Below are 27500 nucleotides of genomic sequence, written 5' to 3' on the forward strand. Positions count from 1 at the left end.
AAGGCTAGTTGTACCTAGTTAGTATTTTCTACCCAATGTCAACACAATAATTATCACAGTGCTTTGTTTGCTGGTGAATAGATTATCTGTCATTTCAAATATTCAGTCATTTTGAAATGTTTATGACTTGAAACAATTGTACATCTTACTGCAGAAGTGAAGACAAATCTGCAAAAATGCAAAGGAAAATACAAACAGTTGTATATATGTAAGAGTTGTTGGAAGTACAGATCTCATGTTTGCATAACTTGTGTTTTTCTTTAAAGGGATAGTCAATGAAATATATGCTATGCCTATAGCGGAGGTGTTACGGGAATTAGGAGCAGGTCGGACAAAGACAGACGACCCAATAAATTACAGCGTTGGAGCAGAATTGCTTATTACTGTGGGTGAACGTGTAACTAAAGGTAACAGTTGTGAAGTTTGTACATAGAAAAAGTAATTCACTATAAGCATTGCTTCTATGTTTTTAAACTATGTAAATACAATATTAGATTAATTAACTTGAATTTGATACATAAGACTTTTAGTTATTAAACAAGAGAGAGAGAACCCTATAGAATTTAAAAGGCTACTGGCGGAATCACAAAGACGCTGGAGACGTGAATAAATTCCACACTTTAATGAAGGTTTAGCGCTTTCATCTAGTACAACTAGACTTCATCAGAACTGACAGGTGGAATGTATCAGGATCAGCCAAATACACATGCAGCAGCCCAGCACACTACTATGCAAACACCATTCAGACTGTTTTTTGGGGAAGCTTCCTCCTGTGCAGATCTTAATGAAGATGTGAGAAGCACGTCGGAACTATCATTCCACATCTCGGTACCCTCCCAGACATTGTTTGAAGAACTGTACCTGTTATTCTTTTTCTTATCAGTGAACAATCAGTCTGGAATGTTTAATTGTATTTAATTAGCTTTGTAATATTATTTAAAAGAAGCTCACCGCCACCTTTGTTTCCATATGCATACATGCATAGTTACTGATGTATGCACCACTTGAAAAAGCTCACTTTGTCACTGTAGCAAGTAATCCTAAAGTTCAAGCTTTCTAATTATTTAATATGGCAATTACACACTAGAAGGTTAGGTGTTATGACTGTACATGTCACCACTGTAACTTGTAACATGCAGACTGACCTTACACACAGTGTTAGTGGAGAAGTGAGGGGTCTTTATAAATGAACAAATGGTACCAGCAGACCAGGATGGAAACAATCACTAAAACAAAAGCTTGCATAAGGGATGAGTTTATCTACGCCACGGAGACTTACATTTTGTTGATCTCAAAGACATTCTACCAAACCACCCATAAACTGAAAGGATAGGGGGATATTGCCCAGGCTGTTCTTTACCATGTGTGCAAAAAGTCTGACCTGGACCACAAAACATTGTCATGAGGTATAAGGAACAATCTGAAGAACTTCTGAACCTGGAACACATTTTAGAAAGTAGTGCCAGAAGTAGTTGTTAGGATTAGGTCCTTTTCTATAGATGTTATCAGTGTGGCAATTAAACAGTTCTATGGCTGCAAAAAGGGGTTTATATTATAACATCGAAGTCTTACAACTTTGAATGTTATAATATCAAACTGTATTCAGTGAACGCTGGAAATAGCAAAGCTACAGAACACCAAATAATTTCCTAGGGAAAGTATTTGGTGGGCCATTTCTGCAGCTTTGCTATTTCCTCAACTGTGGAGCGAAGGTTATGGACCGGGTTAAGGTAAGTGTGCGAATGTAGGTGAGTGTGTGATAGGGACCTTAGGGTTAAGGAGGGGGTAAGGTGAGTATGCGATAGGGACTTTAGGGTTAAGGAGTGGGTAAGGTGAGTGTGTGATAGGGACCTAAGGGTTAGGGAGCGGGTAAGGTGAGTGTGTGATAGGGACTTTAGGGTTAGGGAGCTGGTAGGGTGAGTGTGCACTAGGGACCTTAGGGTTAGTGAGTGGGTAAGGTGAGTGTGCAATAGGGACTTTAGGGTTAGGGAGCGGGTAAGGTGAGTGTGCAATTGTTAGAGACCTTAGGGTTAGGGTTGAGTTAAGGAAAGTGGATAGCTAGTGGTGTATGTATGGTTTAGTGTAGGGTTTTGTGAAGTGTATGTGTGTGGATTATTTATTTTGGTGTGCTTGCGTTGTGTGTATGTTTGTTGGAACAACAATTTTTTTCCCTGGCAAAAAATTTGCTATTCTGACTGTTCGGTTTTCTGGTGTTTCGATCTAATGGGTTTGATATTATAACATTCAAAGTTGTAAGACTCTGATGTTATAATATAGATCCACAAAAAAGTTAATTGGTAGTTGCTAGGCATGTAGACTAGGAGACCATTAAGGAGCGCATTCCAAATTCTCATGTGCCCTAAAACACTATTAAGTAACAGAGGTCACACAGTAAACAAAGGTGGAAAGATTCAAACCCTGTATCCTTGGCAAAGCAAGTAGCTCATTAATAAGTCAGAACTTTAGTCCCCTGTGCTAACTGCTACTTGATAGCATCTCTTCAAAAATGTTTATGACACTAGATATTACTTGAAGGACGTGGTTACTACTGATTTTGTTTTCATCATTGCATGAACACTGAAATAGTATCTGTACTGACAAATGCAGGTAATGGTCTTCATTTTTAAAAGTAAGTGATAGGAGGTCATGTTCCATTTATAGAGATATGGTACTTATCTTGTCACCTGGTAAAGCCTGTGTCAGGGTGCTGTAAAGAGAGTTCATCTAACAACTGAACCAGTGTTTCAGGAGGACTAATACAGAGTTCATTCAGACCATGAAACTGTGAATCAACCCATTTCATTGCACAGATTTTCGAAAGTTCATGGGAGATTGCCATTATAATCTCCATTTGTTTTGTAGACTTACAGAAAGAGCATGACCATGTTTCTAGAATTAGATTAATGTAGGGTTCCATTGTGCCTTTCAGTCTCTTTATTGCCATCATCAAGTCTGAGATGTCAAAAGTGAGTTTATGGCTTAATTACTGGTCACAGTTTTCATAGACAGAATTTTAAGACACAAGGTTTATAGGGTATACTATTTGGGGACATAGGGTTGGATCTCTGATGGTTGAAGGTGATGTTGTTCTCATGGGCTCAAATTACTGTGATCTCCAACTCACACAGAAGTGAATCATTACTTAGTGTGAAGCACCTGAGATGAAAATCAGCACCTTCAAATCATTGGTCATGGTTGTCAGTTAATGAATAGTTGGATGTTACTACTGGTGAGAAGGGAGCAGCTACATCAAGCAGAGGAAGTTAACTGTGTTGAGATATTGTTCATGCATAAAAGGAGAGGGATTTGGTTGCCTGACTACTGGTTGGGTGTAGTAGTGACAGTATTATAACAGACTGTGGTGGTGAAGTAAGAACTGAGTCATAAGCTCAAGTTTCAGTTTACAGTTTACTGCATGTCTTTATCCTTATATATGGTCACAAACTTTCTATAGTGCCCAAATGTATGAGATCACACAGACAGTTATGGAAATGAAGTTTCTTCATAGGGCAGTTAGGCTCATCTCCATGGCAAGTTGAGAAGCTCATAAGTTTGGGAAAATCTCAAGCTAATGCACCCTACTTTCCCAGTTTATGAGGAGTTGAGATTATTTGGACATCTAATGAGAATGCCTCCTGTGCTCCTTCTGCTGGAAGTGTAACAGGAACAGCCAGTGGGAAGACAGTCATAGTTTGTACTTGGGACACACTGAAAAAATGTTATAGTTTAGATTGTAAGGGAATGCAGGAGGCTCATATAGGATAAGATATAGACTGTTAATATGGACAGGAATGTCTCACCTGCCCTGCCCAAATCAAGAACACATTTTAAATGTAATGTTTACGAAATCAAAAAGTTGCTAGAATAAAACCGTTTCCATTAGCATGCATTTTCTGGAGGATATGAAGTGTGAAACCAAATTATTTATTGACTTCATTTCTCAATGACTTGCCAGAAAGCCATACCTTTTATGAAGTAGAGACTAAAAATATGAGGCAAAAATCTTGACATTCTCTAAAATTCTAGACAGCTGAAAAGTATAAGGATGGATAGGTTTGTTTTAGCAACACATTTGGATGTTGTTTTTTTTTTACTTGTAATATGGCAGATTCATACTGTGTTCTTCAGCTAGAATTATACCTGAACCATAACTTTGTTGTACGATATGGGACACATTAACCCAAGAAGCCCCACTAACTCTTGACTGTATTTATTTTTATTCACTCCTTCATTCTTTCATCAGTAACTCACTGTTTTGTGCAGCCACACAACACTTTCAGCTCAACATTGTACCATGAGATAACTGGAAAGTTTCAGATTATAGTCCAAATCATTCCTTTCGCTCCAATAAACATTGTATGTGTGTGTCTATGATATTGTTCAACTATTTGTTTTTCTGTTCTGAATGTGGAGCTATTCTCCCTGGGCCTCCACTGTAAATGGACATGTGTCCAGTCAGACTATCCTAGCAAACAAATGTAAAATAAATAAATTAAAAAAAAAAAAAAAAAATATATATATATATATATATATATATATATATATATATATGTGTGTGTGTGTGTGTGTGTGTGTGTAGATATATATATATATATATATATATATATATATATATATATATATATATATATATATATATATATATATATATATATATGGGTCTACTTTAGAAGATCAAAGTTTCAAAACTTCAAACTTCATATGGTCGAGACCATTAAATCAAAGTTTTGAAACTTCAAATGGTTTAAATGGAGATCGAAGTACAGAGTGGAATGGGATATTTACCATTGTCTTCACTGTAGTACAGTCTTGGAGTTGGTAGATTTAATTAGCAGGAGGTGTGAGGTACAGGGGGCTTGCCCTCTGCATAAAAGTAAAAAAAAGATTGGTTTTACTTTTTTTCATTGAAGTTTTGAACTTCCAAAACTTTAATATTATGGTCTCGACCAAATGAAGTTTGAAGTTTTGAAATTTCATGCTTCCAAAGTAGATCCATATATAATATATATATATATATATATATATATATATATATATATATATATATGTATGTTTACTGTCATGTACTCAATTCACAGTAGGTTGAGTCCACTTGGGTGATTCCAATATTGCGAATGTTGTGATGTCGAAAACTGACATTACAGGCTGTCAAACCTTCCCCCCTTCTTGACCCATAATGCTGGTTCCTGGGTCCAGAGCAGTAGGGAGTTTTGAGGTTCAGTGTTTGAGTCGGGTATACCAGAATTCAGCATTCCAACTCAACCTCTTGTCTATTGAGTACATGATATATAAATAGAGAGAGAGAGGGAAAGAGAGAGGGAAACACACACAGGTACACACACATATATGCATTGATTTGTGTGCTTTTACAATGCAAACACACAATAATGCATTTATTTTCAAATGTAGCGTAAGAGATTACAAACTAGAATAACTATTTTCTTCAGTTACATCCCATGGTGGATCTTGGCAGTGAATAAGCTTGTAGAATATAAGATGATCAGCAAATGCAACATCTTGATTCCTGGATATTCCAAAATTTTTCTGTCAAAAAAGTGCATACTCCTGTGTGATGATACATGATTCACATGTCTGTAAAACTGATCCAAAATGGTCAAGATATTGCATCTCTGACACATTTGCTAAGGTCTTCAAACATCAAACTGTTCTGACCAGAAGCAATTCTCTAACCCTCACAAAATATCCCTCAGGGTATTTAAAAGACTGCACCCTACCGTCCACTTTCAACATGTATCACTGTTGGAGTGAACAAGTAGCCGAGAAAGCTGTCATGATATGGTTCAACTGGTTCAGATGACATTTTTCAAACGTTCATACACATATGTAAGACATTTATTTCTCTGCCTGCATAACATATTATTAATGTTTTTTGTTTCTTAAGTGGAAGTTTGAGCCTTAGAAAGCTTCAGTGATCTTTCTTATACCAAAACAAGGCCCATCTGGCCATGTTACCTTTTAGAGTCTCATTTTCTTGTCCTTACAGTTTACAAGATTCTAGAAAGGGCAGCAGCTGACTGACTAAATCATAACTGCATGAGTGGTGATTCCAAAGTCTTTTTCTTACTAGGCCACAAACGAGCACTATAGCTAGGTGGGATACATGAAGACAGAAAAAAAATGGAAAATACCCTAAACATGGGAGACTTCAACTACCCCCTCTATAGACTGGGAAACATAAATTGCTTTAAACAATGATTTCTGGATGTTAGTAACAAAAATACCCCTTTTTTCAACAAACATCTTTATTAAATTATTACATATGACATAGGCAATCTTACATTTGTATAAATGAAAAACAAACAAAATTATATCACTTTAGTTGCAAACATTATACATCACAGACACTATTGAAACAACTGTAGTTGCAAACAATATACATCACTTATAATCTATCCAGTCATTGTCAGTTAAGCATTATATGGCTTATTCAAATCCTGCCTCTTAAACCTTGTTTCTTCTCTGCATATATTGTTCTCACAATTTCCATTTTTTCTCTGTAGTTTGCTCCTTCCTTTTACTAAAGATCCCAGTTCCAGATGTTTTATCTCTGTTACTATATTCACTTCTTCTAGTAAAGCTGGTCTAGACTTTGATTTCCATTTTCTAGTAATTGCTTCTTTGGCAGCTACCATAAATAGACTCTGCAAGGCTTTACTATGTCTATCAAGTTCTGATTCTGTATCATAGCTCAAAAAAATCATCTTCCAGTCAATCCAATCTGCTCACCCAGCATCTCCAACAGAGCGGTCTGCAGGGAATCTCTAAAGTCTGCCAGCTCATTACACTCCCAAAAATATCTTCCCAGCCACCTCTTTCTTGCCTGTCATATCTCCAACATTTGCTATCCACCTGAGGAAAAATTCTTTGGAATCTACATGGTGTATAAAAATACCTATGTAAACACTTCCAGGGCAAAGATCATAAATCTTCTAGATTTTGTTGCATATTTGGGAAATATACATATATCCCCATTGTTCCTTTTTGAATTGCTTGTCTAGTCTCTCTTCCCAATCCTTTCTAAGCTCCTCTGATTGACTCTTATAATTATCATGCAATATTTTATATGCTTTACTAATTGTTCCTTTTTTAATGGCAACTTCTGTTCTAGATTCTATTAAAAACTCTACAAGTGCTGGCCTTTCATTTAGGACTCCCCCATTTCTTTTTCTTTGCCTATACTCTGATATCTATCCTTGATAGGGAAGGCAATCTCTAACCTGCAGTCCAAATAAATTCTTGGTCTCTTCCCATTCTATTACTTTTCCCTTTCTAGTTATTTGCTCCCAATACCTTGGCTCCTTTGCCAATTTTCTCCAATAAATTCCAGCCTCCTCTTGGCTATTATCTTTATCCCTAACCACAGTCATTCCTTTTGGTAGAATCTCTTTTCTCCATTCTCATGCTGGTTTAGTTCTTAGAATACACCCTGCTATTTTAAGAGTATAGTAATCTGTGTGATTTTTCTTGTTCTCCTTAAGAGTCTGCATCCAAAATCCCAATCTCTCCTTATTTCTTGAGCTTCCTCCCTGTGTCAGCATCATTCCTTTCCACTTTGAATTATAGTTTTCTGCTTGTGCTATGTATAAGAGCCTTAACCATGTTACTCTAAAATACCCCTTCAAATTGGGTAATCCTAGTCCACTTTATTCTATTGGAAATATCAACGTATCCCACTTGACGCTTGCTGTCTTCCCTTGCCTGATAAAATCATTCAACTCTTTTTTAATTGTTATCCACAACTTCTCCTCTGGCTGATAAAAAGTAACAAAAATATCCTTTTTCAGATAATGTACAAACCCACCAGAGGTTCAAATGTACTGTACCTGGTAGTCTCCAATATGGGAGAGCACTGCTCCCACCCCCACTCCTGTGTTATGTCCTCACTGGTGAGGTTGGACCAAAAAGCTATCTCCCTTGAAATAAAAATGAACTTGATAACCCTAGCAAACCATGTTACAGGAATTATTCCAAAGCAAACTACATCCTAATAAGTAAGTTTATCAAAATTCAGTGCCCCTCCCAACCCCAAGTTCAGAGCAACCTATGCAGAATTGTCCACAGATAGCCTATACAGCTATAGAAATTGCTGTATACATTCTGTTCTTCCTACCAGAAATAATCCTAAAACAAACTCTAAAAAAAAACACTGAAAATATGAAAAAGTCATGGCAAAATCAAGAAGAGCAATCCCCATAATAATAGCAGCTCTTTAACTAAATTAAACAGGAAATTAAGAGGGCTAATTAAGTTCAGCAAGGCTAGTTATGATGCCAAGATAACCTCACAGCCTGAGGAAAACCAGAAGGCCTTCAACAGCTATGTCCAAAACTTCAAAACAGCACATATTGGTGTGCTGAAGTGGTGGTCATTGGTGCCACCTTCATCAAACAGTGTTACATAATGAATTTGTTGGCTGACAAATTAAACTCCGACTTCACTCACTACTCTCCCCGCCTCCCCCCATGAAATGCCTACTTGCATAACTCCCTTCCCAACTATTAACAGGAAGTAAGAGCTGATGGTGGTCACTAAAGCAAAAAACACAACCTCAGTGGGCGCTGACAATGTCCCGGGATGCCTCATAAATACCAGAATTTGCTTCCATTTCAGAGAAATTGATGCCAAAAAGGAGCAGGCCAATACCAAGCCCTGGGGGACTCCAATAGTGACTGGCCTATCGGTGAAGGTGGCCTCACCTATTTTGACTCCCTGGCTTGCATTAGTGAGCCAGTTGGGTGTCCAAGTGGGTGTAAAATGGTTTATAGCTAAATTAGTGAGCTCGTCTATAATGCCTGAATGGGATATTGCATTAAAAGCCTTGGCCAGGTCAAGCTAAGTTGTGTGCACAGTCTTACCTTCATCCAGTGCCTTGGTGACCTTCTCAAAAAAGTCCAGCATTTGCAGGTTACCTGTGTCATCATTTATCATGTCCATGGTGATTCCTTGCATGGCCTTACATATGAGGCTGGTCAAACTTATGGATCTGTAGTTACCTGGATCAGTGGTTGTACCTCCTTTGTGCAGGTGAACAACTGTATCCATCTTCCATTCCCTGTGCACAAAACCTAACTGTTGGCTCCAGCTGACAAGTGATTAAAGTGGATCAAAGAGGTAATGTTTCATGATCTTTATTAAGCATCCTGGGATGATATTGGGGCCCATCGATGCAGTGTTTTTGGTCTCGGAAAATGCATTGACGATCTGTTTTTTAGGGATGGTTGGGAGGATTGTGGTATGTCATATTTCCTTTGGACTATCGTGGGGGGGGGGGGGTTGAGTTGAACTTGTCAGCCATAAGTTTGGCAATGGCCTCCAGTTTAGTGTGGGTGATGCCATTTACAATAAGTTCTGCACATTGTTGTGTGTTTTCCCTGAGGTTATGGACATAGCTGTAGAAAACTTTGTGGTTGTTCTTTTGCCTGAGAAGCTATTTTTTCTTCAAATTTAGCCTTTGAAGTATTATTTCATCCTCTTAGCTGCCTGTTTAGATTGGTCAGGGGGCTTTTATTATGTATGGCTTTGTTCTTCCTAAGTTTGTCCAAGATTTTTTTTCTTTTGTCATATAACTGATTGATATTGCGATTCCACGAGGGTGACTTGCTTTTTGAGTTTGTCTTATTCTTAATACGAGTGGGCAAATCTCATTCTATACAGCTATCAGTATGGCTGCACAAGAGATTTTGTAAATAGCTCAGCATGTGCTGTGATTTTTACTGGGTATGGGGTTGCTTGGAATTTAGCCAAGGTGTCACTTAGTACACAGAGGTTAGCCCTGGAATAGTTCCTAAAGGTTTTTTGTTTTTCTGAATCCACAGATTAAATTTTTGTTTCAGGCAATACTGCCTTATGGTCAGATATGATGAGCAAAAGCATTACATTGGGTGAAGAACATCAGCCCCCATGTTTCTGAGTACAAGGTCAAGGAGGTTTGTACCCCTGGTAGGAGAATGGACCAACTGTTCCAGGATATTGGTATTAACAAAGTTTAGCAATTGCTTGGCTTGTGCATTAGAAGTGGTGTAGGATTTGCGATCTATAGAGGGGTACTTGAGATCCCCCATGAATACTATATTGGGCTGAATGATGAGGGTCTCCAGTACATTGACATAGGTAGTATGGGTTTCCTGGCGCATGGTAGGGGGGAGCTACAGGTTGCAAGGATATTGTACGAGACTCTGTTTATAATGAGTTGCACATGTATGAGTTCCATTGGGCCATAGACTTTAACTAGTCTGGATGTGAGGCTAGTTTTAATATAGACTGAGACACCTTAACCTGTAGTTCTCTCCTGTGCAGTAATTGGTCAAAAGGCATGAAAGGCATTATAACTTTGCATTGCTGACATATTCTCCATGACTTTAATCAATGTAGTTTGCTATAGTTTAAAAGTAAGTTTCTAAGTAAATCGTGATCACTGTAGTGCTCCATGCAGTCAAGGTATAAACTGTAGCAACTGTTTGCTGCATTTGTAGCAAGCAGTTTTCATTAGTTTAAAACAAACATTCTTTTTTTTTTTTGTAAACTAAAACATGAGCACCTTAACACTCCAGGTCTATATTAGAACATTGAATATTTAACAGTTCAAATCAATAAATGTCAACTTTTAGTGATCGAACTGTTAAAACATCGAATGTTCAGAAAAAAATTAAAAACAACAACAACAAAAAAATAAACAGTGTAGGCAGGGGGGCAAACCCCCCTGCACCCCCCACACCCCCTGCTACTTAAATATACCAACTCCGAGACCGCACTACATTGAAGTAAACAGAAATCTCCCCTTATGAAGCTTTCTTTTACTTGTTCGATGTTCTGCAGTTTCGCTATTCTCGTGTCAACAATGGCAGATTCAACATTGTCGGTTTTTGAGAATTTAATATAGACCCAACACTCCACGCAGACAGGGCTTAAACTGTAGTAACTGTTTGCTGCATTTGCAGCAAGCAATTTGCTACAGTTTAAAAATATTTTTTTTAATAATGCATGAGCACCATAATGCTTCATGCATGCAGGGTATAAACTGCAGCAAACAGTTTGCTGCAGTTTAAAAAAAAGATTTTTTTTAACTAAAACATGAGGGCTGTAGCACTTCATGCAGGTAGGGTATAAACTGTAGCAAACTGTGTGCCACATTTGTAGGAAACAGTTTGTTACAGTTTAAAAGAAGAAATTAGTATTTTTTTAAATATAATATGTTAAAGGATGGTTGACGAAGAGCACAGAAAGAGTTCCTGAGTGGCTGAGGCAGTTGGTGGAGGTGTCTTGGAACCACTAGATTGGTATGCCAGTGGATAGAGCATCTGTATATATATATATATATATATATATATATATATATATATATATATATATAGATGTGTATATAGATGTGTATATATATATATATATATATATATATATATAGAGAGAGAGAGAGAGAGAAAGATACATATATATATATATATATATATATATTTATATATATATATATATATATATATATATATATATATTTTTTTTTTTTTTGGATCTTCAGTGGAATAGCTGCAGGGGGGCATAGATCTAACTGTAATATGCATATCACCTACAATCTAGTGATCTGCTTAGTAAAGTGAAGTGCTTTCTTTTGCTCTTCACTTGAATAGCTGAGGGGGTTGGGAGATGGTTCACTGCACAGGTCCAAGGCGCTGGTTGAACCAGCTACACTTCTGGCTGTTGGTCTAGTTTTATTTGTTTGTCTGCTTTTGAGTGAAGCCTGAAAGATTAAGCCCAGGTAGACAAAAAAGGTCACCTGGTGATGATTTTCATTATATATCCTGAGGTTTTACTATCTTAGAATTAAATATATGCAGTTGCTTCATACAAGAATATTTTCATCCTATATCCATTTGTTTAATTGGGTCATAAAATCATGGTTCATTTGGATGACAACTCTGCAAGATGAACTGTGTCTCTCTTCTGCATTATAATGTTTTTCAAAGCTCCATCCCACTCTGCTTTCCATATTTTTAAAAACGTAAATCCTTTTTGAATAATCACTGAATAACCATTAATCAGTCTGGTAATAACAGGCAGACCCTAGACCAAGAGTTAGCAGTCACCTTTCGAATGTACAGTATCCTGCTTCTAGAAGGCACTGCATTCTGCAACAGACTCAGGACTTAGAGTGGCTGCTGTAAAACAGCATGTTCATAAATTACAGAAAACAGAGCTAGCCATTCTAGTTAATGTAATGGATGCTTATTACATTTATTTTATTAAATAACTTTTTAATAGCATTTGATTATACTAAAGCTTCATCCTGCAGTGTGTAATGAACTCCATGCTACAGTAATCATTATTACACATATGAATATAAATTTCATACATTTGCTGTCCATCTTATTGTTTTAGCTCTGGATAACATCACAACTTAAAACATCTTACGTGTAGTCTTATTATCAAATAGACAGGCAAGCAGACAGATAAATAAATAAATTATGGTTCTGGCACTGTATAAATAAAAGTATACTCAGTTCTTTTAAAATAAATATCTTCTAAATTTACCTGCAATTGCAGATAATTATGTGGTTTGGATTTAAGTTATTAAATGATACATGCATTCAAGAAGACAGTCCATGCCGTTTTATAATTAGAGCCACCACAACATCTGAGCAGTGATCGTGACCATATCACGTGCTTAAGATTCACTATTTTAACATTACATTTAACATATTATTCAGTCGTTTGAAGGAAATATTTTAAACCCTGATTGCAGAATGATATGTATTGTCATATCTTAAGACATATACTTCTAAGGCATTGATGCACAACATGTTATCACAATTCCTTGTCTGCTGTGCTTTTTGAGTCTTAGTATCTCAATTATGAACCTACATATCTAGATAAATTAGACAGATAGATACATGTGCATATATCATTACTGAGTCAAAATACCTTTATGAACTTGTTTTGTGACATTAAGGAATTGTAAAACAAAGGCCAGACTTAAGTTCTATGTAACACCCTACCTGTGTTTTGTTGTATCAATTGGTAGTTTGTTAAGTGTCACAATTCTGTGCCTGTTGACTTTAACAACACCAAAGCAGTTCACACCCAGGTGGTTTCCTGCTGTCATGCATTTAAAAGTTAATGACACTTGGATGCCCAAAGAACTATGACCTTCATTATATAGCAGGACAAGCTGAAGATTTTCCTGCATAAGTGACAATTTTAAGAAAGCCATAAAGATTTGTGCTAGTCCAAGCATGAAACAAAAGTTGAATTCTAGATGGGAATTGAAGTAGCTGTCCAGGACATGTTAAGCTTACCTTTTCTCCGTCATCTGCAAAACACTGCATAACTTATTTGGTGACTGCATACAGTATATCATGTTGGGAAGAAGATAATCTTCTCTGTTCTGAGCCTTTCTAGACTTTGCAAAAGGGTCCTCACTCACGAAGGGATATAACTAAAGAATAATTCTGAACCTTTATTTTTGGGTGACTAATAATCTTATATTCTTTGGCACCTGAATCAATTCAATTTTCTGACACAAAAACCTTCAGTATTAATGTAGCGATAAAAAAAGTAATTAATTCTGGCAATCTTATCACTATACTTGAATTATTTAAATGTTCCGGTGATAAGTTTTTCAATCAGTAATTTTGCTGGACATATGCTCAGAAGGATTGCTGAGCTCCCTAGCAAAGAATGATGAGAGGAAAAACCGGTAGCTAGATGTACGTATGAAAATATGTCATCCATATACCCCCACCTAAACATTTAATCTCATTCACTATCAGAAAAGATGTAATTATTCTAAAGAGAATGCTCTGAGTGAAGTTAAGGATATAGTTGGATTGATTGAAATACATTATTGAGCCACAACCATTCAATAATAGTAAACTGGAAATACAGATTTCAACAAAACAACAAAGAGGAAATCCCAATCAGTAGTAGTAATACCTTTCTCTGCTTTAAGGCATATCTAAACCATAGAAGTTGACATGGAGCTTGATTCAGATAGTCAGCAGAAGACTTTGCTAAGAGCTGTCGCCAACTCCAAATAAAGCCTTTAGGAATAATTCATGAGGATGTTCACAGCATACAAAGTTGCATGGGAAAGAGCCTTACTTTGTTGAGCGTGCTATTGTCCCCAGCAGCATGATGTCATAAGGGGTGGCATCAGCAGCAAAGAAGCTCATCAAATGTCTACCATACTTTTCAACTGTCGAGATTTTCTTCGAATGTCCAGACTTTTGCCTAATGTTTTTAGCTTATTCCTCATAAAATTTGTGGTTTGCTGGTGAATCATTGAGGATGGTAGTCACTAAATAATGTCAGACTTCATATCCTTCAGAAAATGCATGCTAATACAAAACCTTTTATGCTATAATTTTTCTAAGTTTATAAGAGCAATATTTTAAATATGTCCCTATTTTTGGGCCTTTGTCCCCTCATTATTTTTGGCTTTGTCCAGATTTCTTGAGATAAGAGCTTGAGAGGTATGATGGCTAAGTATGATCATGTGTTATGTGAAAAAATATGCTTACACTGGAAACTCTCCATAGCTGGTCAGACCAACAGCAGTGACCATGTGTTTATTTGTAGCTTGGTTTATTTTTTTTGTTAACCAGATAAATTAAATGGTCATCACATGCTTTCCAACTATAACCTGTGCCAAAAGGCAAATAAATGTAACCTTTGTACAAGGCAGGAAATACCAAGTATTCACACTTTCAGACAGTTACATAGCATTGATCTATATGCATACAAAGTACACAGCATGTAAACAGTGATGAAGTAAGAAGAACATTGCATAATTAAGTGCAATAAATATATTTAACAGCATCTTTGAAGTAATGAATTAATGCTTTATTGGGTCACATCAAAAACATAATGATAACAGATGCATCAATGTATTTGCAGATGACAGACAAAAGTTTGCATCCATACAAAAATATAATTACTTAGGAGTCCTCAAAAACCCCTTGTTAGTATTCACATGGAGAGAGCATATCACAAAGGTTGCAAGAACCTAAACGCTTTCTGCTATATATTTACCCACTTAACATTAAAGGCTAAGTGAACACTTAATGTGACAAACATTCAAGCAGAATACGCCATCCCTTAATAGCAGTAAACTCCATTGCAAATACCTCCTCCAGCCAAACTACCATCAACAAAATTTAAAGATTCATTAACCTTTCTGCAAGATATGAACATCACTGATGTTCAAGAAACATACACTACATTGCTAGCATATGGGTAGCAAAACCCTGGTACCTTCTATCTGGCAGTCTATCAAAGCTCAGAGCTCATCCCACTGTCTCTGGTTCATAGGTTCATAGGTAGGTACTAGGCTATCGGCCCAAGGGCCTAAGTAAGCCTAGCCAACACGGTTCCCTGGCTTACGCCACCCACGAAAGTTAATTTCCTGTGCCCCTGTCAAGCAGAGCCACAGAAGTGATCCTGGGGGTGTATTTCCTATTTCCCATCCACTCAGCAAGATTGTTCTTGAAGAGTGCTAATGAGGAACTTTGCTTGATGTAGATGGGTAGCTTGTTCCAGAGTATAGGAAGTCTCTGGGACAGGAATCTATCCCTCTAGCATGTTTTGTTTATTGTGGTGACAAGGTTTAGGTCCCTAGAGCATGTAGCTTGGAGGGACTGGGATTTCTTAATGTGTAGCATGTCCAACAGCTCTGGGTTTAACATAACTTTATATGTTAGGTAGAGATCTCCTCAGACTAGGTGATATGCTACAGAGTAAAGCTGGAGTTTTTTGAGACGGTCAGTGTAGGGCATCTGTTTGAGGTCAGTAATCCACTTTATGAGGTACTTTTGTGACCTTTTCAGCTGCTGCAGATGTCTTGTGAGGTACATTCCAAAAGGGGTGTTGTACTCTATAATGGGTCTAATGAGTGCCAAGCAGAGGGGAACAATTACCTCTTTTTTCTTGGATGAGAACTCTTTTGTGATGAGGTGTGCCACATAGAAGGATTTCTTGACTACTGTGGCGATGTGATTATCAAAGGAGAGACTACTGTCCACTTGGGTTCTAAGGTCTCGTATCACACAGTCGATGTTAAGTAGACTGCCATTTATGTGGTAGTTCATGGGTACAGAGTTTTTACCAAAGGGGATAACAATGCACTTTTTGGCACTGAGCTTGAGGTCATGCCTCTGACACCAGGCATCTGTCTCAGTGATGCCCTTCTGTAGGATGTACACATCATTTAGGGACTCGACTATGGCTCCTAGTTTGCAGTCATCTGCGAACATCATTAGCCAGAGGCCTTCTGTGTTAGCCTGTACTTCAGAGAAGTAGATACCAAACAGGAGAGGTCCCAGGACTGAACCCTGTTGTACTCCACTTGCACTGGTTTGAAGTCAGATTTGGAGTCTGCAACTTTTAAACTGTGGGTTCTGTCAGTGAGCCAGTTGGCAACCCATCTTGTGACATAGGGATTTATACCTAGTTTAGTGAGTTTAGCTATAATTCAAGAATGGGGGATAATGTCGAAAGCCTTGGTGAGGTCAAGATAGGCTGTGTGAACCACCTTACCCTCCCTCGTCTATGACTTTGGTGACTGCCTCAAAGAAGTTAATCAGGTTCAGAAGGCATGATCTGCCTTTCACAAACCTGAACTGGGTGGGTTCCAGAGTTTGGTGGTTACCAATGTCTTTGTTTATGAGTTCCATGATGATACGTTCTATGGCCTTGCAGACCAGGCTCATCAGGCTAATAGGGTGATAGTTCTCAGGATCAGTGGTGGCTCCACCTTTGTGGATTGGGATAACTGTTGCTGTGCACCATTCAGTGGGCAAAAAGCCTGACGTGAGACTATGATTGAACATGGTGCTTAGGTGGGGAGCCAGTTCATTCTGAAATTCGTGTAAAACACAGTCTGGGATGTTGTCTGGTCCCATGGATGCTGTGCTTTTGGTTTTAGAGAGTGCAGCTTTTACCTGCATAGATGTGATTACATGGACTCTGCATTCTTTGTATAGATATGGGCCCTTTACGGGGTGAGAAAGGGGTAATGTTAGCACTGAACCTATCTGCCAGGATGTTGGTAATATCAGTTACTTTTGTAATTTTCATGCCATTGTGCTGTAACTCAGAGCAGATCTGGGTGTTGCCATTGAGATTCTTGACATACCTATAGAATGCTTTGTGGTTGCCCTTAGAATCAGTGGCAATTTTGTTTTTGTAGCTAGCTTTGGAGGATCTTATAAGGGATATCAGCTTCTTACTGAGGCTGACCAGGCAGCTCCTCCACTCATGGGATTTTACTCTCTTTTGCAACAGTTTCTTCCTTCTGTTGTAGAGTTTGTTTATGGCAGGGGACCACCAGATTGGCTTCCTTTTTTGGAGGATAGTGTCTTGGTTCTGTTTGAGATAGCACAATTTATGCATTCATGTAAGTGCTTATAAAGTGCATTTGTGTAGGATTCAACAGTTGTAACTGTATTGTCCATCTGCATGGATGTCATGAAGTTCGCCACTTCTGTCTTAAGAAGCATAAAGTTGGCTTTGGAGAAAATTTTTACTGTGGTTTCCTTAATGGTGGTTGGGGACAGGATGTGGATATCTAGGGTGATTAGCTTATGGTTGGATCTGACCAACAAGGAGTTGATTTCAGGTGTGGAACACTGGTCACTCATGTTGGTAATGACTAGGTCTAGGATATTGTTGTCCCTGGTGGGGGGTGTGGCATTGGAATTTATGAATTCCAGAAAGCGTTGAACGAAGGAGTTGGTACATGAGTAGTTTTCTCAGTTAATGGTGGGGTAGTTGAAATTGCCCATTATTAGGGTGTTTGGTTGAACCCTAATATTTTCCAGTATATCAAGAAAAGAGGAGTGGGAATCCTGGGGCATGGTGGGAGATCTGTAGCAAGCTACAATTTGGATTGCAGTTTTGCCCAGAGTTAGTTGCACTTGGATAACCTCGGATGCATTATGCTGCGCAACTAGCCTGGAGGTGTGGGTATCCTTAACGAATATGGACACACCTCCACTTTTGGTGTTCTGGTCCAGGTTAGATGGCCGAAAAGTGTGGTATGAGTTATAGTCTGGTAATGCAGGGGTGCTCTCTAAAGCCTTGAACCAGGTCTCAGTCACTGCACAGATATCGATGTTCTCCATTTTAAGGAGTGCCTCGAGTGAGTGCATTTTGAGATTCAGACTTCTAGCATTGAGTAGCATTACCCTAAGTTTTTGCTTGCCTGTTCCTGTTACGGTGGTGAATTTGTCATTTGAACCTTGCCTAAAAAATAGGGGTGGCAAGAGCCTTAGCCAGTATCTGGAATCCCAGGGGTGACAGGTGCAGGCCATCTCTGGCAAAGCATTGTGGTCTGCCAACCATGTCGTCCCAGGCAGACAGATACTGGATCCCCTTAGAATGACACCAGACGCTAAGCCAATTGTTGAAGTCAATCATTTTGTCCTTGTACTGCGATATCATTCTGGATGATGGCAGGGTGCTACTCAGGGCTAGGGTCATACCTGCCTGGGCTACAACATCAGAGAGCTCTTCCATGTCTCTTTTCATGTAGTCCAGGGGGGTATGTCTCAGGACTTTCACAGCAACATGGACAATGACAGACTCATATTTGTACTTGTTGTGGAGTGATCTGAGTGTATGGGTTATGTGGAGGATCCTCGCACTCGACAGACAGCTGACAGTAACCTTCTCCTTGTTTAGCCTGGTGAGTGGGACATCAGTGTGCCTGACTATAGAGTCACCTATGAATAGTGTGTTGGGTACGTTGGTTTGTCTTATGGGCTGTGGTTTATTGGCACACTGAGTCTGTGGGCTATGTGTCATTTGGGTTGTGTTGGGGGGGGTGGAGGTTGCTTGTGTTTCTGCTTTGGATATCTCTGTTGCTTGAGCAGATTATTAATGAGAGCCTCTGTGAATGTTTTTATGTTTCTATGTGTGAATTTTGGTGGTGTAGGTTTACTGGGACTATGTGATGAGTGTGGTGTGGTGCAAGTGTTTACCTTCTCCTCTTGACTGTCAAGTTCAGTCTTGGTTGGAGAGAGCTTTACCTCCAGTTTGGCTAGATAAGTGCATCTTTCACAGGTTATGGTGTTGGGTGGTAGGAGGAGAGGGTTGTCTGTGTACACGAAGCAATTGCTACATTGCCTCAAGATGCCCGGATTCATCAGATAGGCAGGAGAGAACACTGGGAGCTGACCCTTAGTCATGCCTGGATAAAAAACTACTTTCCTCTAGACAAGTGAGGAAAGTGAGTATAAGAGCTGTTTTTCTCTAAGCAAGTGAGGCAAGTAAGTACAAAAATGGTTTTCCTCTAGGTAGAGAGGAAGGTTAAGTGCTGTAGTAATTTGTAGCTTATTTAGTGCTAACAACAAGTTCTGAACAAGTGCTGAGCATGAATAAGCAAATTCAAGTGCTAAAATCTGTACCTGGATCTTGTGGTAGATAGGCTACCTAGTGCTTACCACTCCCACTGATAAGCTAGAACACTTCCCTCCAACACAGAAAGGCTTGGGAGCTCAGAAGCTTACAAATAGTCCTGGATACAGCAAATCTGTATCTGGATTAGACTAGTTACAGCAAAGGTGGGAAACAAGCGCAAATGAGGGCTTTTAGATCAGAAAGTTGAAAGAGATGGAAAAACAGCCAATAAACTACAATTTCTGGGCCAGCAACTACTCTTGTGGTAGATAGGCTACCTAGTGCTTACCACTCTCATTGATAAGCTAGAAGGCTTCCCTCCAACACAGAAAGGCTTGGGGGCTCAGAAGCTTACAAACAGTCCTGGATACAGCAAATCTGTATCTGGACCAGACTAGTTATAGGAAAGGTGGGAAACAAGCACAAACGCGGGCTTTTAAACCAGAAACTTGAAAGAGATGGAAAAACTGCCAAATGGCCAATAAACCACAATTTCTGGGTCAGAAACCACTCTTGTGGTAGACAGGCTACCTAGTGCTTACCACTCCCACTGATACGCTAGAAGGCTTCCCTCCAACACAGAAAGGCTTTGGGAGCTCAGAAGCTTACAAACAGTCCTGGATACAGCAAATTTGTATCTGGACTAAACTAGTTTCCAGAAAGGCAAGAAACAAGCTTAGACATTTTTTTTTGGAAAGTGGAAAGGGAGAAAGGAGAAACAGAAGATAATTCAAAATTAAGGACCTAAGTGGCTTGCCCTTCACAAATCTTCTCTCTGTATTAGGTAGAATGAACTAGTGACACTAGACTGGAATAGAGCTGGGATAGAGCTGAACAGATGGGACTGGTAGGAGTGTCTGAAGTCAAAATATGATCTCACTGTACTCGGTTGAGTGACCAAATGAGATAGACCCAGGAAGAGTGTACAAACAAAGTCCAATCACCTGGTAGAACCAGGACTGCCATTCAAACCCACAGACAGCACCCTTTCAGTTTTTCTGGAGCTACAGTCTGAGAAGGATCTCTTGGAAGACTTCTCTTCTCTTTGGATTACTTCAGCTATAGAGTTCAGACAAGATACCCTTTAGGGGGGTTTTATTCCTCCCTCTGCTTTTTCTGTTTGTGCTTGAATTGGGCATTCTGCTGATTTAATTGTTTTTTTTTTTTTTCCTTTGGAAAGTTGTATTATTTCTCTTACAGTATAGCAGTCATACTGTTTATTTTAAGCTATTTCTAAGTTTCTTTGGGGGTTTTAAATCACTTTAATGTGTTTTATGGCCACTGGTGAGTGCTTAACTGAGTTTCTGAATGAAAATTATTTTAGTGCAGTTCCCGTTGTTGCCTCATGCTGGCAGAACATGCGTGTAAATCGCAGCTGTTATTTCTGTTGATTAAAAGTTTATTTTTGAAAGCTTTGACAACAAAAGTTGCTGTTTTTACAATTTTTTTATATAGAGCTATAATTATTTGAGAGAGTTGAGTATATGGGCAGTACTTTAAATGATTTTTTTGTTTAAACTGCAATTTTGGCACTATTTTATTTGTGAACCATTTCTGACAGGAATTTTGCTTACGTTTATATTTAATTCCTGGTTTTAGGCTATTTAGGCTACTTCTGTGTACCCCTTTTGCACCTAAAAACATAAGAATAAATAAAATATGCCTAAGCTTATGGTTTGTGACTTCACAGTAGCCTCTGCCTTGTGCATGCTATTGGACCACTTGCCTTTTGTTACCAACAGGTCCCCTAGTTTGGTGTTAGTACCACAACTGTACAAGACACAAGGAGCAGACACATCAAACATGACTGTGCCATTGCCTGCTTCAAATATGAGAGAGCCAAACCCTTTAGGTATGGTGGAAGTCAGGGGTACAGAATCCTTTGCCAGTGTTGATATAGCTCCATCAGGGGACTCTCTTACTATTGTTGTACATTCAAAGAAGAGGCAGAAGACCCACCATTTGGAAGGACAGCAGTCTCTGACTGGGTTCCTACCTTAGATGGTGCCTTTGGCTAGCTCCATTGTTCAAGCAGTTGATTTCAGGGATCATACTTGGGTTATGACTAATGTTGGCTCTTACGCCACTGATCAGTCATTTAAGGATCCAGATTTTGAAGGGGATCCTGTGTCTGAGGTTTCAGGCCCATCAGTTTCAGATCTTTCACTTTCCATTGATGAGGAACAGGTTCAGGAATCCAAACAGTTTTGTTTCCCCAAATTTGAACTAAGTTTAGGGATGTATTCGATAGAGAGCAATCTTTGACTGCCTCAGAGATCAGCAGGATTATGATCTTTTGGAGGATGAAGCTCCAGACATGGAGATCTTTCATCCATTGATCTCAGTATTGGAGGATGTTTTAAACAAAATTTGTAATTCTCCTCTGCTCAATTAGATTTTGTAAAAAGTGTTTAAGAAATTCAGGGTATGTTTGTCCATACCTGGCCTTGAAGCCCCCTTGTCTGCAGACCTTTCATCAGTGTTTCTAGTGACTCCTTCTGATAAGAAGACTTGCCTTCCTCAAATTCTGTCCTGTCAGATAAGCTAGGCAAATGGTACCAATCTGTGGGATAGAAGCTGGCACTGTCCAGCATGGTAGCTTTTAAAGTGTTTAACTACCAGTGTTTTATGTCGAATTTTGTGTTGAGATGTATGTATATTTTAGATGGGTTTGCTGCATCCTTACCTGATGAACAAAATGTCTGTGTTAAAGACATCATTTCCAATGTTTTTCAGGTTTCAAAACATGTTTTAATGAGTCCCTTGGATGGGACTGATACTCCTGCTAAAAACTCAGTATCGTCAGTAGTGATAAGGCGATATGCTTGGTTGCACATCCAGAGTTTTTTGGTGAGTTAAAAATGAGATTTTGAATGCTCCACTAGAGTCTGATGGTTGGTTTAGTACAGTAGCTAATTAGATCCTTAAACACAGGGATGAGAGAGGTAAACTTATGCAAGGGATATCATTTTTCATATTCCAAAATTTCCGTCTTTTAAACAGGATAATTTTCAACACCCTTCTAAACAGAAGTCCCAGTCAAACAAAGACCAAGGCAATAAAAAGAAACAATAAGACAAAACCCCCATCAATCAGAACAAGAGCAGTTCCTTTCCCTAAAAGGATAGCCTCCCTTCCAACTTATGTCTATGCTAAGGCAGAGTATTGTCTTTCTTAAGTCCCCCCTCTAGTTGCCATGTCTCCAAAGGTAGCATTCGACAAGGCAGCCTGGCTGTCAGTGGTTTCTGACAAGGCATGCTCAATATTATTGGCAGGTGCTACAGATGGCAGTGGAAAGAACATCCACCTCCATTTAAAGGGGTTCCCCCTCATCCATCAGACAAGACTTTGTTATTTGTGCCTATTCTGTGGTAAATGCTAGACTCAGAAGTCATTGAACTGGTCCCTCCTTTGGAAAGAATGAGAGATTTCTACTGCAGAATTTTCCTTGTTCCCAAAACAGAGCTGTTGTGGAGACTATTGTTGGACCTTTTCTTTCTGAATACATTAGCCAAGGTCCCCAAGTTCAAGATACTCACCATGCAGTGCTTCCCTTGTTGCAGGATCACTGTTTCATGGGGACCCTGGATTAAAAGAATGCATATTATCATATCCCCATTGCTTATCATTTCAGGAGATTTTTGAGCTTTATTGTGTCTGGTTTGTCAGTTTTGTGTATTACCATTTGGACTATCCACTGCACCTCAAGTATTTGCCAAATAACTTGTCCCACCAGTGGCCCACTGTCAGACTCTGGGCATTCACATTTTTCCTTACTTGGATGACTTTCCAATCTGTGCAGAGTCTGCATCCAAGTGTCTGGATTTTCTAGAAAAGGTCTTGACTTTACTCTCCTAGAGAAGGTTCAAGTTGAGCCTCCAGAAGTTGTGTCTGATACCCTTGCAAAGACGGGTCTTTCAAGAGTACTTAATTGACAAACAGAGAATGGCCTTTATTCCTAAAGACAAGATCCTGTCTTACCAAAAAGTGTTTCTGAAATTCTGCAAGAGGAACATCACCTCACCAAGAGATTTCCTAAAAATTCTCAGATTGATGGTGTCCATGATTCTTGTGATACCACTAGCTCATCTTCACATGAAGAAAGTTCAGTGGTGTGTCTGAAATTGTTGGATCCAATGCCTTAATTCCCCTGGAACCCCAGTTGTCGGTGCTGCCCTTCATCAGACAAGAGTTATAGTGGTAAAGTTCAGTGGTGTGTCTGAAATTGTTGGATCCAATGCCTTAATTCCCCTGGAAACCCAGTTGTCGGTGCTGCCCTTCATCAGACAAGAGTTATAGTGGTAAAGTGAACAATTGTGTATTAACCCAGGGCTTCCTTTCTCCCTTCTCTTACCAGTACAGTCTGTCCAGAGACATTTATCTGACTTTGTTTGGGGAGTTGTGTCAATGGGGATGCAAGTGCAAGCCACTTGGGGGGCCCAAGGATGCACAAAAGCACATTAATATCAAGGAGATGCTGGTGGTGATTCATGCTCTGAAAGTCCTTCACCATCTATGGACTCCAGGTCCTCTTCTGGAGGTTACAGACAACATCACAGTAATGTGGTACTTTGACAAACAAGGGGGCACAAGGTCTTACCCTCTGTGTTACTTGGCAATGATGGCCTGGGAGCTGGCTTTACAGCATTCTCTGACTGTTCAGGCATTGTACATCTTGTCAGAACAGAACATTGTGACAGATAGGCTAAGCAGATCTTGGGCAGACCCTTGTGTGTGGCAGCTCAAGGCAGTGGTGTTCCAGGATCTAGTCCAAATGTGGGGAACACCTCAAATAGATCTGCTCACCTCCATTCAAAACAGACAACTGGAGAAATTCTGTTCCTGACATCCTCAAAGCCATGCTTGGAGGATAGACTAATTCTCTTTCCCTTGGATGGGAATGTTCCTGTATGCATTCCCACCCTTTCCACTGACTCACAAGATACTTCTGAAAATTCAGAGAGAAATACCATAGATCATTGTGGTGCTCCCCTATTGGCCTCGGGAATCTTGGTTCTCCCTTTTAATGGTACTGGCCAATGCTAATTACCACAGACGTCCTCACAGAATGGATCTGCTCACTTAGTCTCAAGGGTGACTGGTGCATCCCAGTTTGGAGAAATTTCAACAAATAGCCTGGATGATTCAATCCTGACTCCATTTAAGCACTTGTTTCATGAAGATGTGCAGGAGGTGTTATAGAAGGTCAGAAATCCTTCTTCTAGAAAATTTTATGTTTACAATTGGATGAGGTTTTCCAAATGTTGCCTAAATGGAAACAGAAGATCCACTGAGGTTAATATCCTTCTAGTTTTGAAATACTTGTGAGAGCTACTTCAGGGTGGCTTATTGTATGTGTCCATTAAGGTACATTTACTGGCCATCTCTGCTTCTCTGCCTACGTATCCCACTCTTTCCTCTTCTCATTTGGTAAAACAGTTTACAAAAGGAGTTTTGCACATGGGACCCCTTTGCAAGCAAATTCCTCCGTGGGATCTAAAAATGGATCTTACTACCTTTTGAAATGGTAGCTCAAGCTGATTTCAAGTTCTTAACATTTAACACTGTTTTGCTTATTGCTCTGATGTCTGCAAGGTGAGTTTCTGAGCTGCAAGCTCTCATGGTTGGACAGTCTTACCTGACTTTCCACAGTGATGGAATTGTGTTAAATGTAGGAAGGAAGTAGTATGTTCCAGAAACTGCACCGACTGATGTAGCACCTCTACAGTACCTTACCAGATTTTCCAGAAAATAAATATGCTTGAGAACCAAGATTGCCGGGACCAGTACAGGGACACCACAATGATCTTTGGCATTTCTTTCTGAATCTTCAGAAGTATTTGTGAATCGAGGAAAGGACAGGGTGGTGATAATGGAGACCATGGACTATGTGGGGAAAATGCTACATACATTGAATGACCGTAACACCTATTCTGTTCTGTCTCTGCATAAAATCATTGCAGCTTCTTTCATACCTAAAGTGGTCTCTGAATTCACTCTCAATCAGTCTATTAATCTCCCTGTGTTCTTTCTAGAATCTAACAATAAGGGAGAAAGGATGCTTCATACCTTGGATGTGCATCAGCAGCTCAGGCACTCACTACTTTGACAGAATGAAACTATTTAGGAAGGCCAAAAGGTTTTTTATTTCCTTAGAACAAAAAATATGCTGTATCCTCACCAGAAATCTTATTTTACTGAAGCTTTGTTTGATCACTTTCATCTTAAAAAAAAGACTTCTTCAGAAAACAACAAAGTTCTAAGAGTTACTCCATTTTAAATATGCAATGATCATACGATGATGGTCAAGTGCTAAAAAAATCAATGGATAAAAATATCATGTGGTAAAAAAGTCATATGACATCTATAAACACAAAGTTATATGCAAAAACTGACTTTTCTTTGTTAAACAGAAGTAAATATTGCAACATCAAAATAGCTGGAATGTTAGAATGAAGTTCCACACCTAAACCTTGTTGTTCGGTTATTCAAAAAACATTGTGAGACTGGCATCAGAAAATTGAATAAAAAATACTGGTCAGTCCAACTATTAACTAAAGAAAGCCCCCGTCGAGGCAATAACAGTCCCAGTAAGGATAATCACGCACTGGCACGGTGAATGAATAAAAACTTGTATTTAATGGATGCTCATAAAATCACATAAAATATTAACTGGTTAAGCGCTTTCATCTACAACCGTAGATTTCCTCAGAACCACTTGTACATTTAAAACTTCTTTTTTATATAATCTCTCTTCATCAATCAAGACATCATAATTGAGTTGGGTATATTGGAACAGGTTCATATGAACCTTAGGGGAGGGAATATAAAGAAGAAATTATCAGAAAAGGAGACCCGCTGGCAAATTAAGTTGAATGCTTCAGAACACCCAGGGCTCAATGAATACATCTCTATAAAACCCATGTTAGATAGATAATAGGGCAAATTCAACTTAGGACAGCATCAGTTATCTAACCGGCATTGAGTTTATATACTAGGGAAGTATTAACAAAATAGTTTTTAATGTTATTTTTAGTAGGCACTATCACACAAATACACATAGTGAATGGTAGTGTTAATAATAAATTATTGTTATGCAGTTTCTTTTAATTCAGATGTACATATATTTTTCTGGATACATTCTTATGAGTTTTGTATTATATGCATATAAATGTTTCTTTTATATTCAAATATTTTCATACTGAGGGAATTTAGCACTGTGCACTTTAAATTCTGATGATGGATATGTTAACAGGTGTTTAACTCATTATTCAATTATGATGTCTTGATTGATGAAGAGAGATTATATAAAAAAGAAGTTTTAAATGTACAAGTGGTTCTGAGGAAATCTACGGTTGTAGATGAAAGCGCTTAACCAGTTAATATTTTATGTGATTTTATGAGCATCCATTAAAGACAAGTTTTTATTCATTCACCGTGCCAGTGTGTGATTATCCTTACTGGGACTGTTATTGCCTCGACGGGGGCTTTCTTTGGCATCAGAAAATTACATGATTCTAATTTTGAACATTCTTTTTTATCTAAATGTTAAAATGCACATGCTGTTGAAAGAACTATTGTACGATATGTCCATACGAATCATGAAACCTGATAAAGGGCGTGGGGTGGTGATAATGGAGACCATAGACCATGTGGGGAAAATGCTACATATGCTGGATGACTGTAAGACCTGTTCTGTTGTCACTGCATGAAATCATTGTAGCTTATAGAAAGACTAACTTGTGGCTCGAGGCTCTATTACTGACTGATATTATTGACATCGGTCTCTATAACTTCTTACTGACTACTCATCCTAAGATGCCACATATATCTGGAATACCTATGATTCACAAGATCTTAAATAACTTCCCACTAAGACCTATTGTTGGGGCAGGTGGTTTAAAAACAGAATCAGTCACTAACTTTATTCACTTCAAATTAAAAAAAAAACACCACTAAAAGATTTCATCATATATTGAAAGATTCCTGGCAATTTATACACAAGGTCAAAAATGTGGAATTCTCTGTGGATATCATCTTAGTTACTACTGACATCAAAGGCCTTTTTTTGTCATGCCACATGATTTAAGTTT

At 38.7% G+C, this 27500-nt stretch overlaps 1 protein-coding gene across 1 annotated transcript in view; it reads left to right on the forward strand.

Annotated features, from left to right (window-relative positions):
* The window catches only part of LOC122815403 (thymidine phosphorylase), a 381517-nt gene that overhangs the window by 331649 nt on the left and 22368 nt on the right, over window positions 1–27500 (forward strand). Inside the window, exon 9 of the mRNA XM_044087870.1 lies at window positions 267–407. Within this exon, the coding sequence (XP_043943805.1) occupies window positions 267–407 (141 nt within the window). The remainder of the gene's footprint in view (window positions 1–266; window positions 408–27500) is intronic.

This window comes from Protopterus annectens, chromosome 11.part0, assembly GCF_019279795.1.
Source record: "Protopterus annectens isolate FY-2018-M chromosome 11.part0, PAN1.0, whole genome shotgun sequence".
In the NCBI taxonomy this organism is placed as follows: Eukaryota; Metazoa; Chordata; order Ceratodontiformes; family Protopteridae; genus Protopterus; species Protopterus annectens.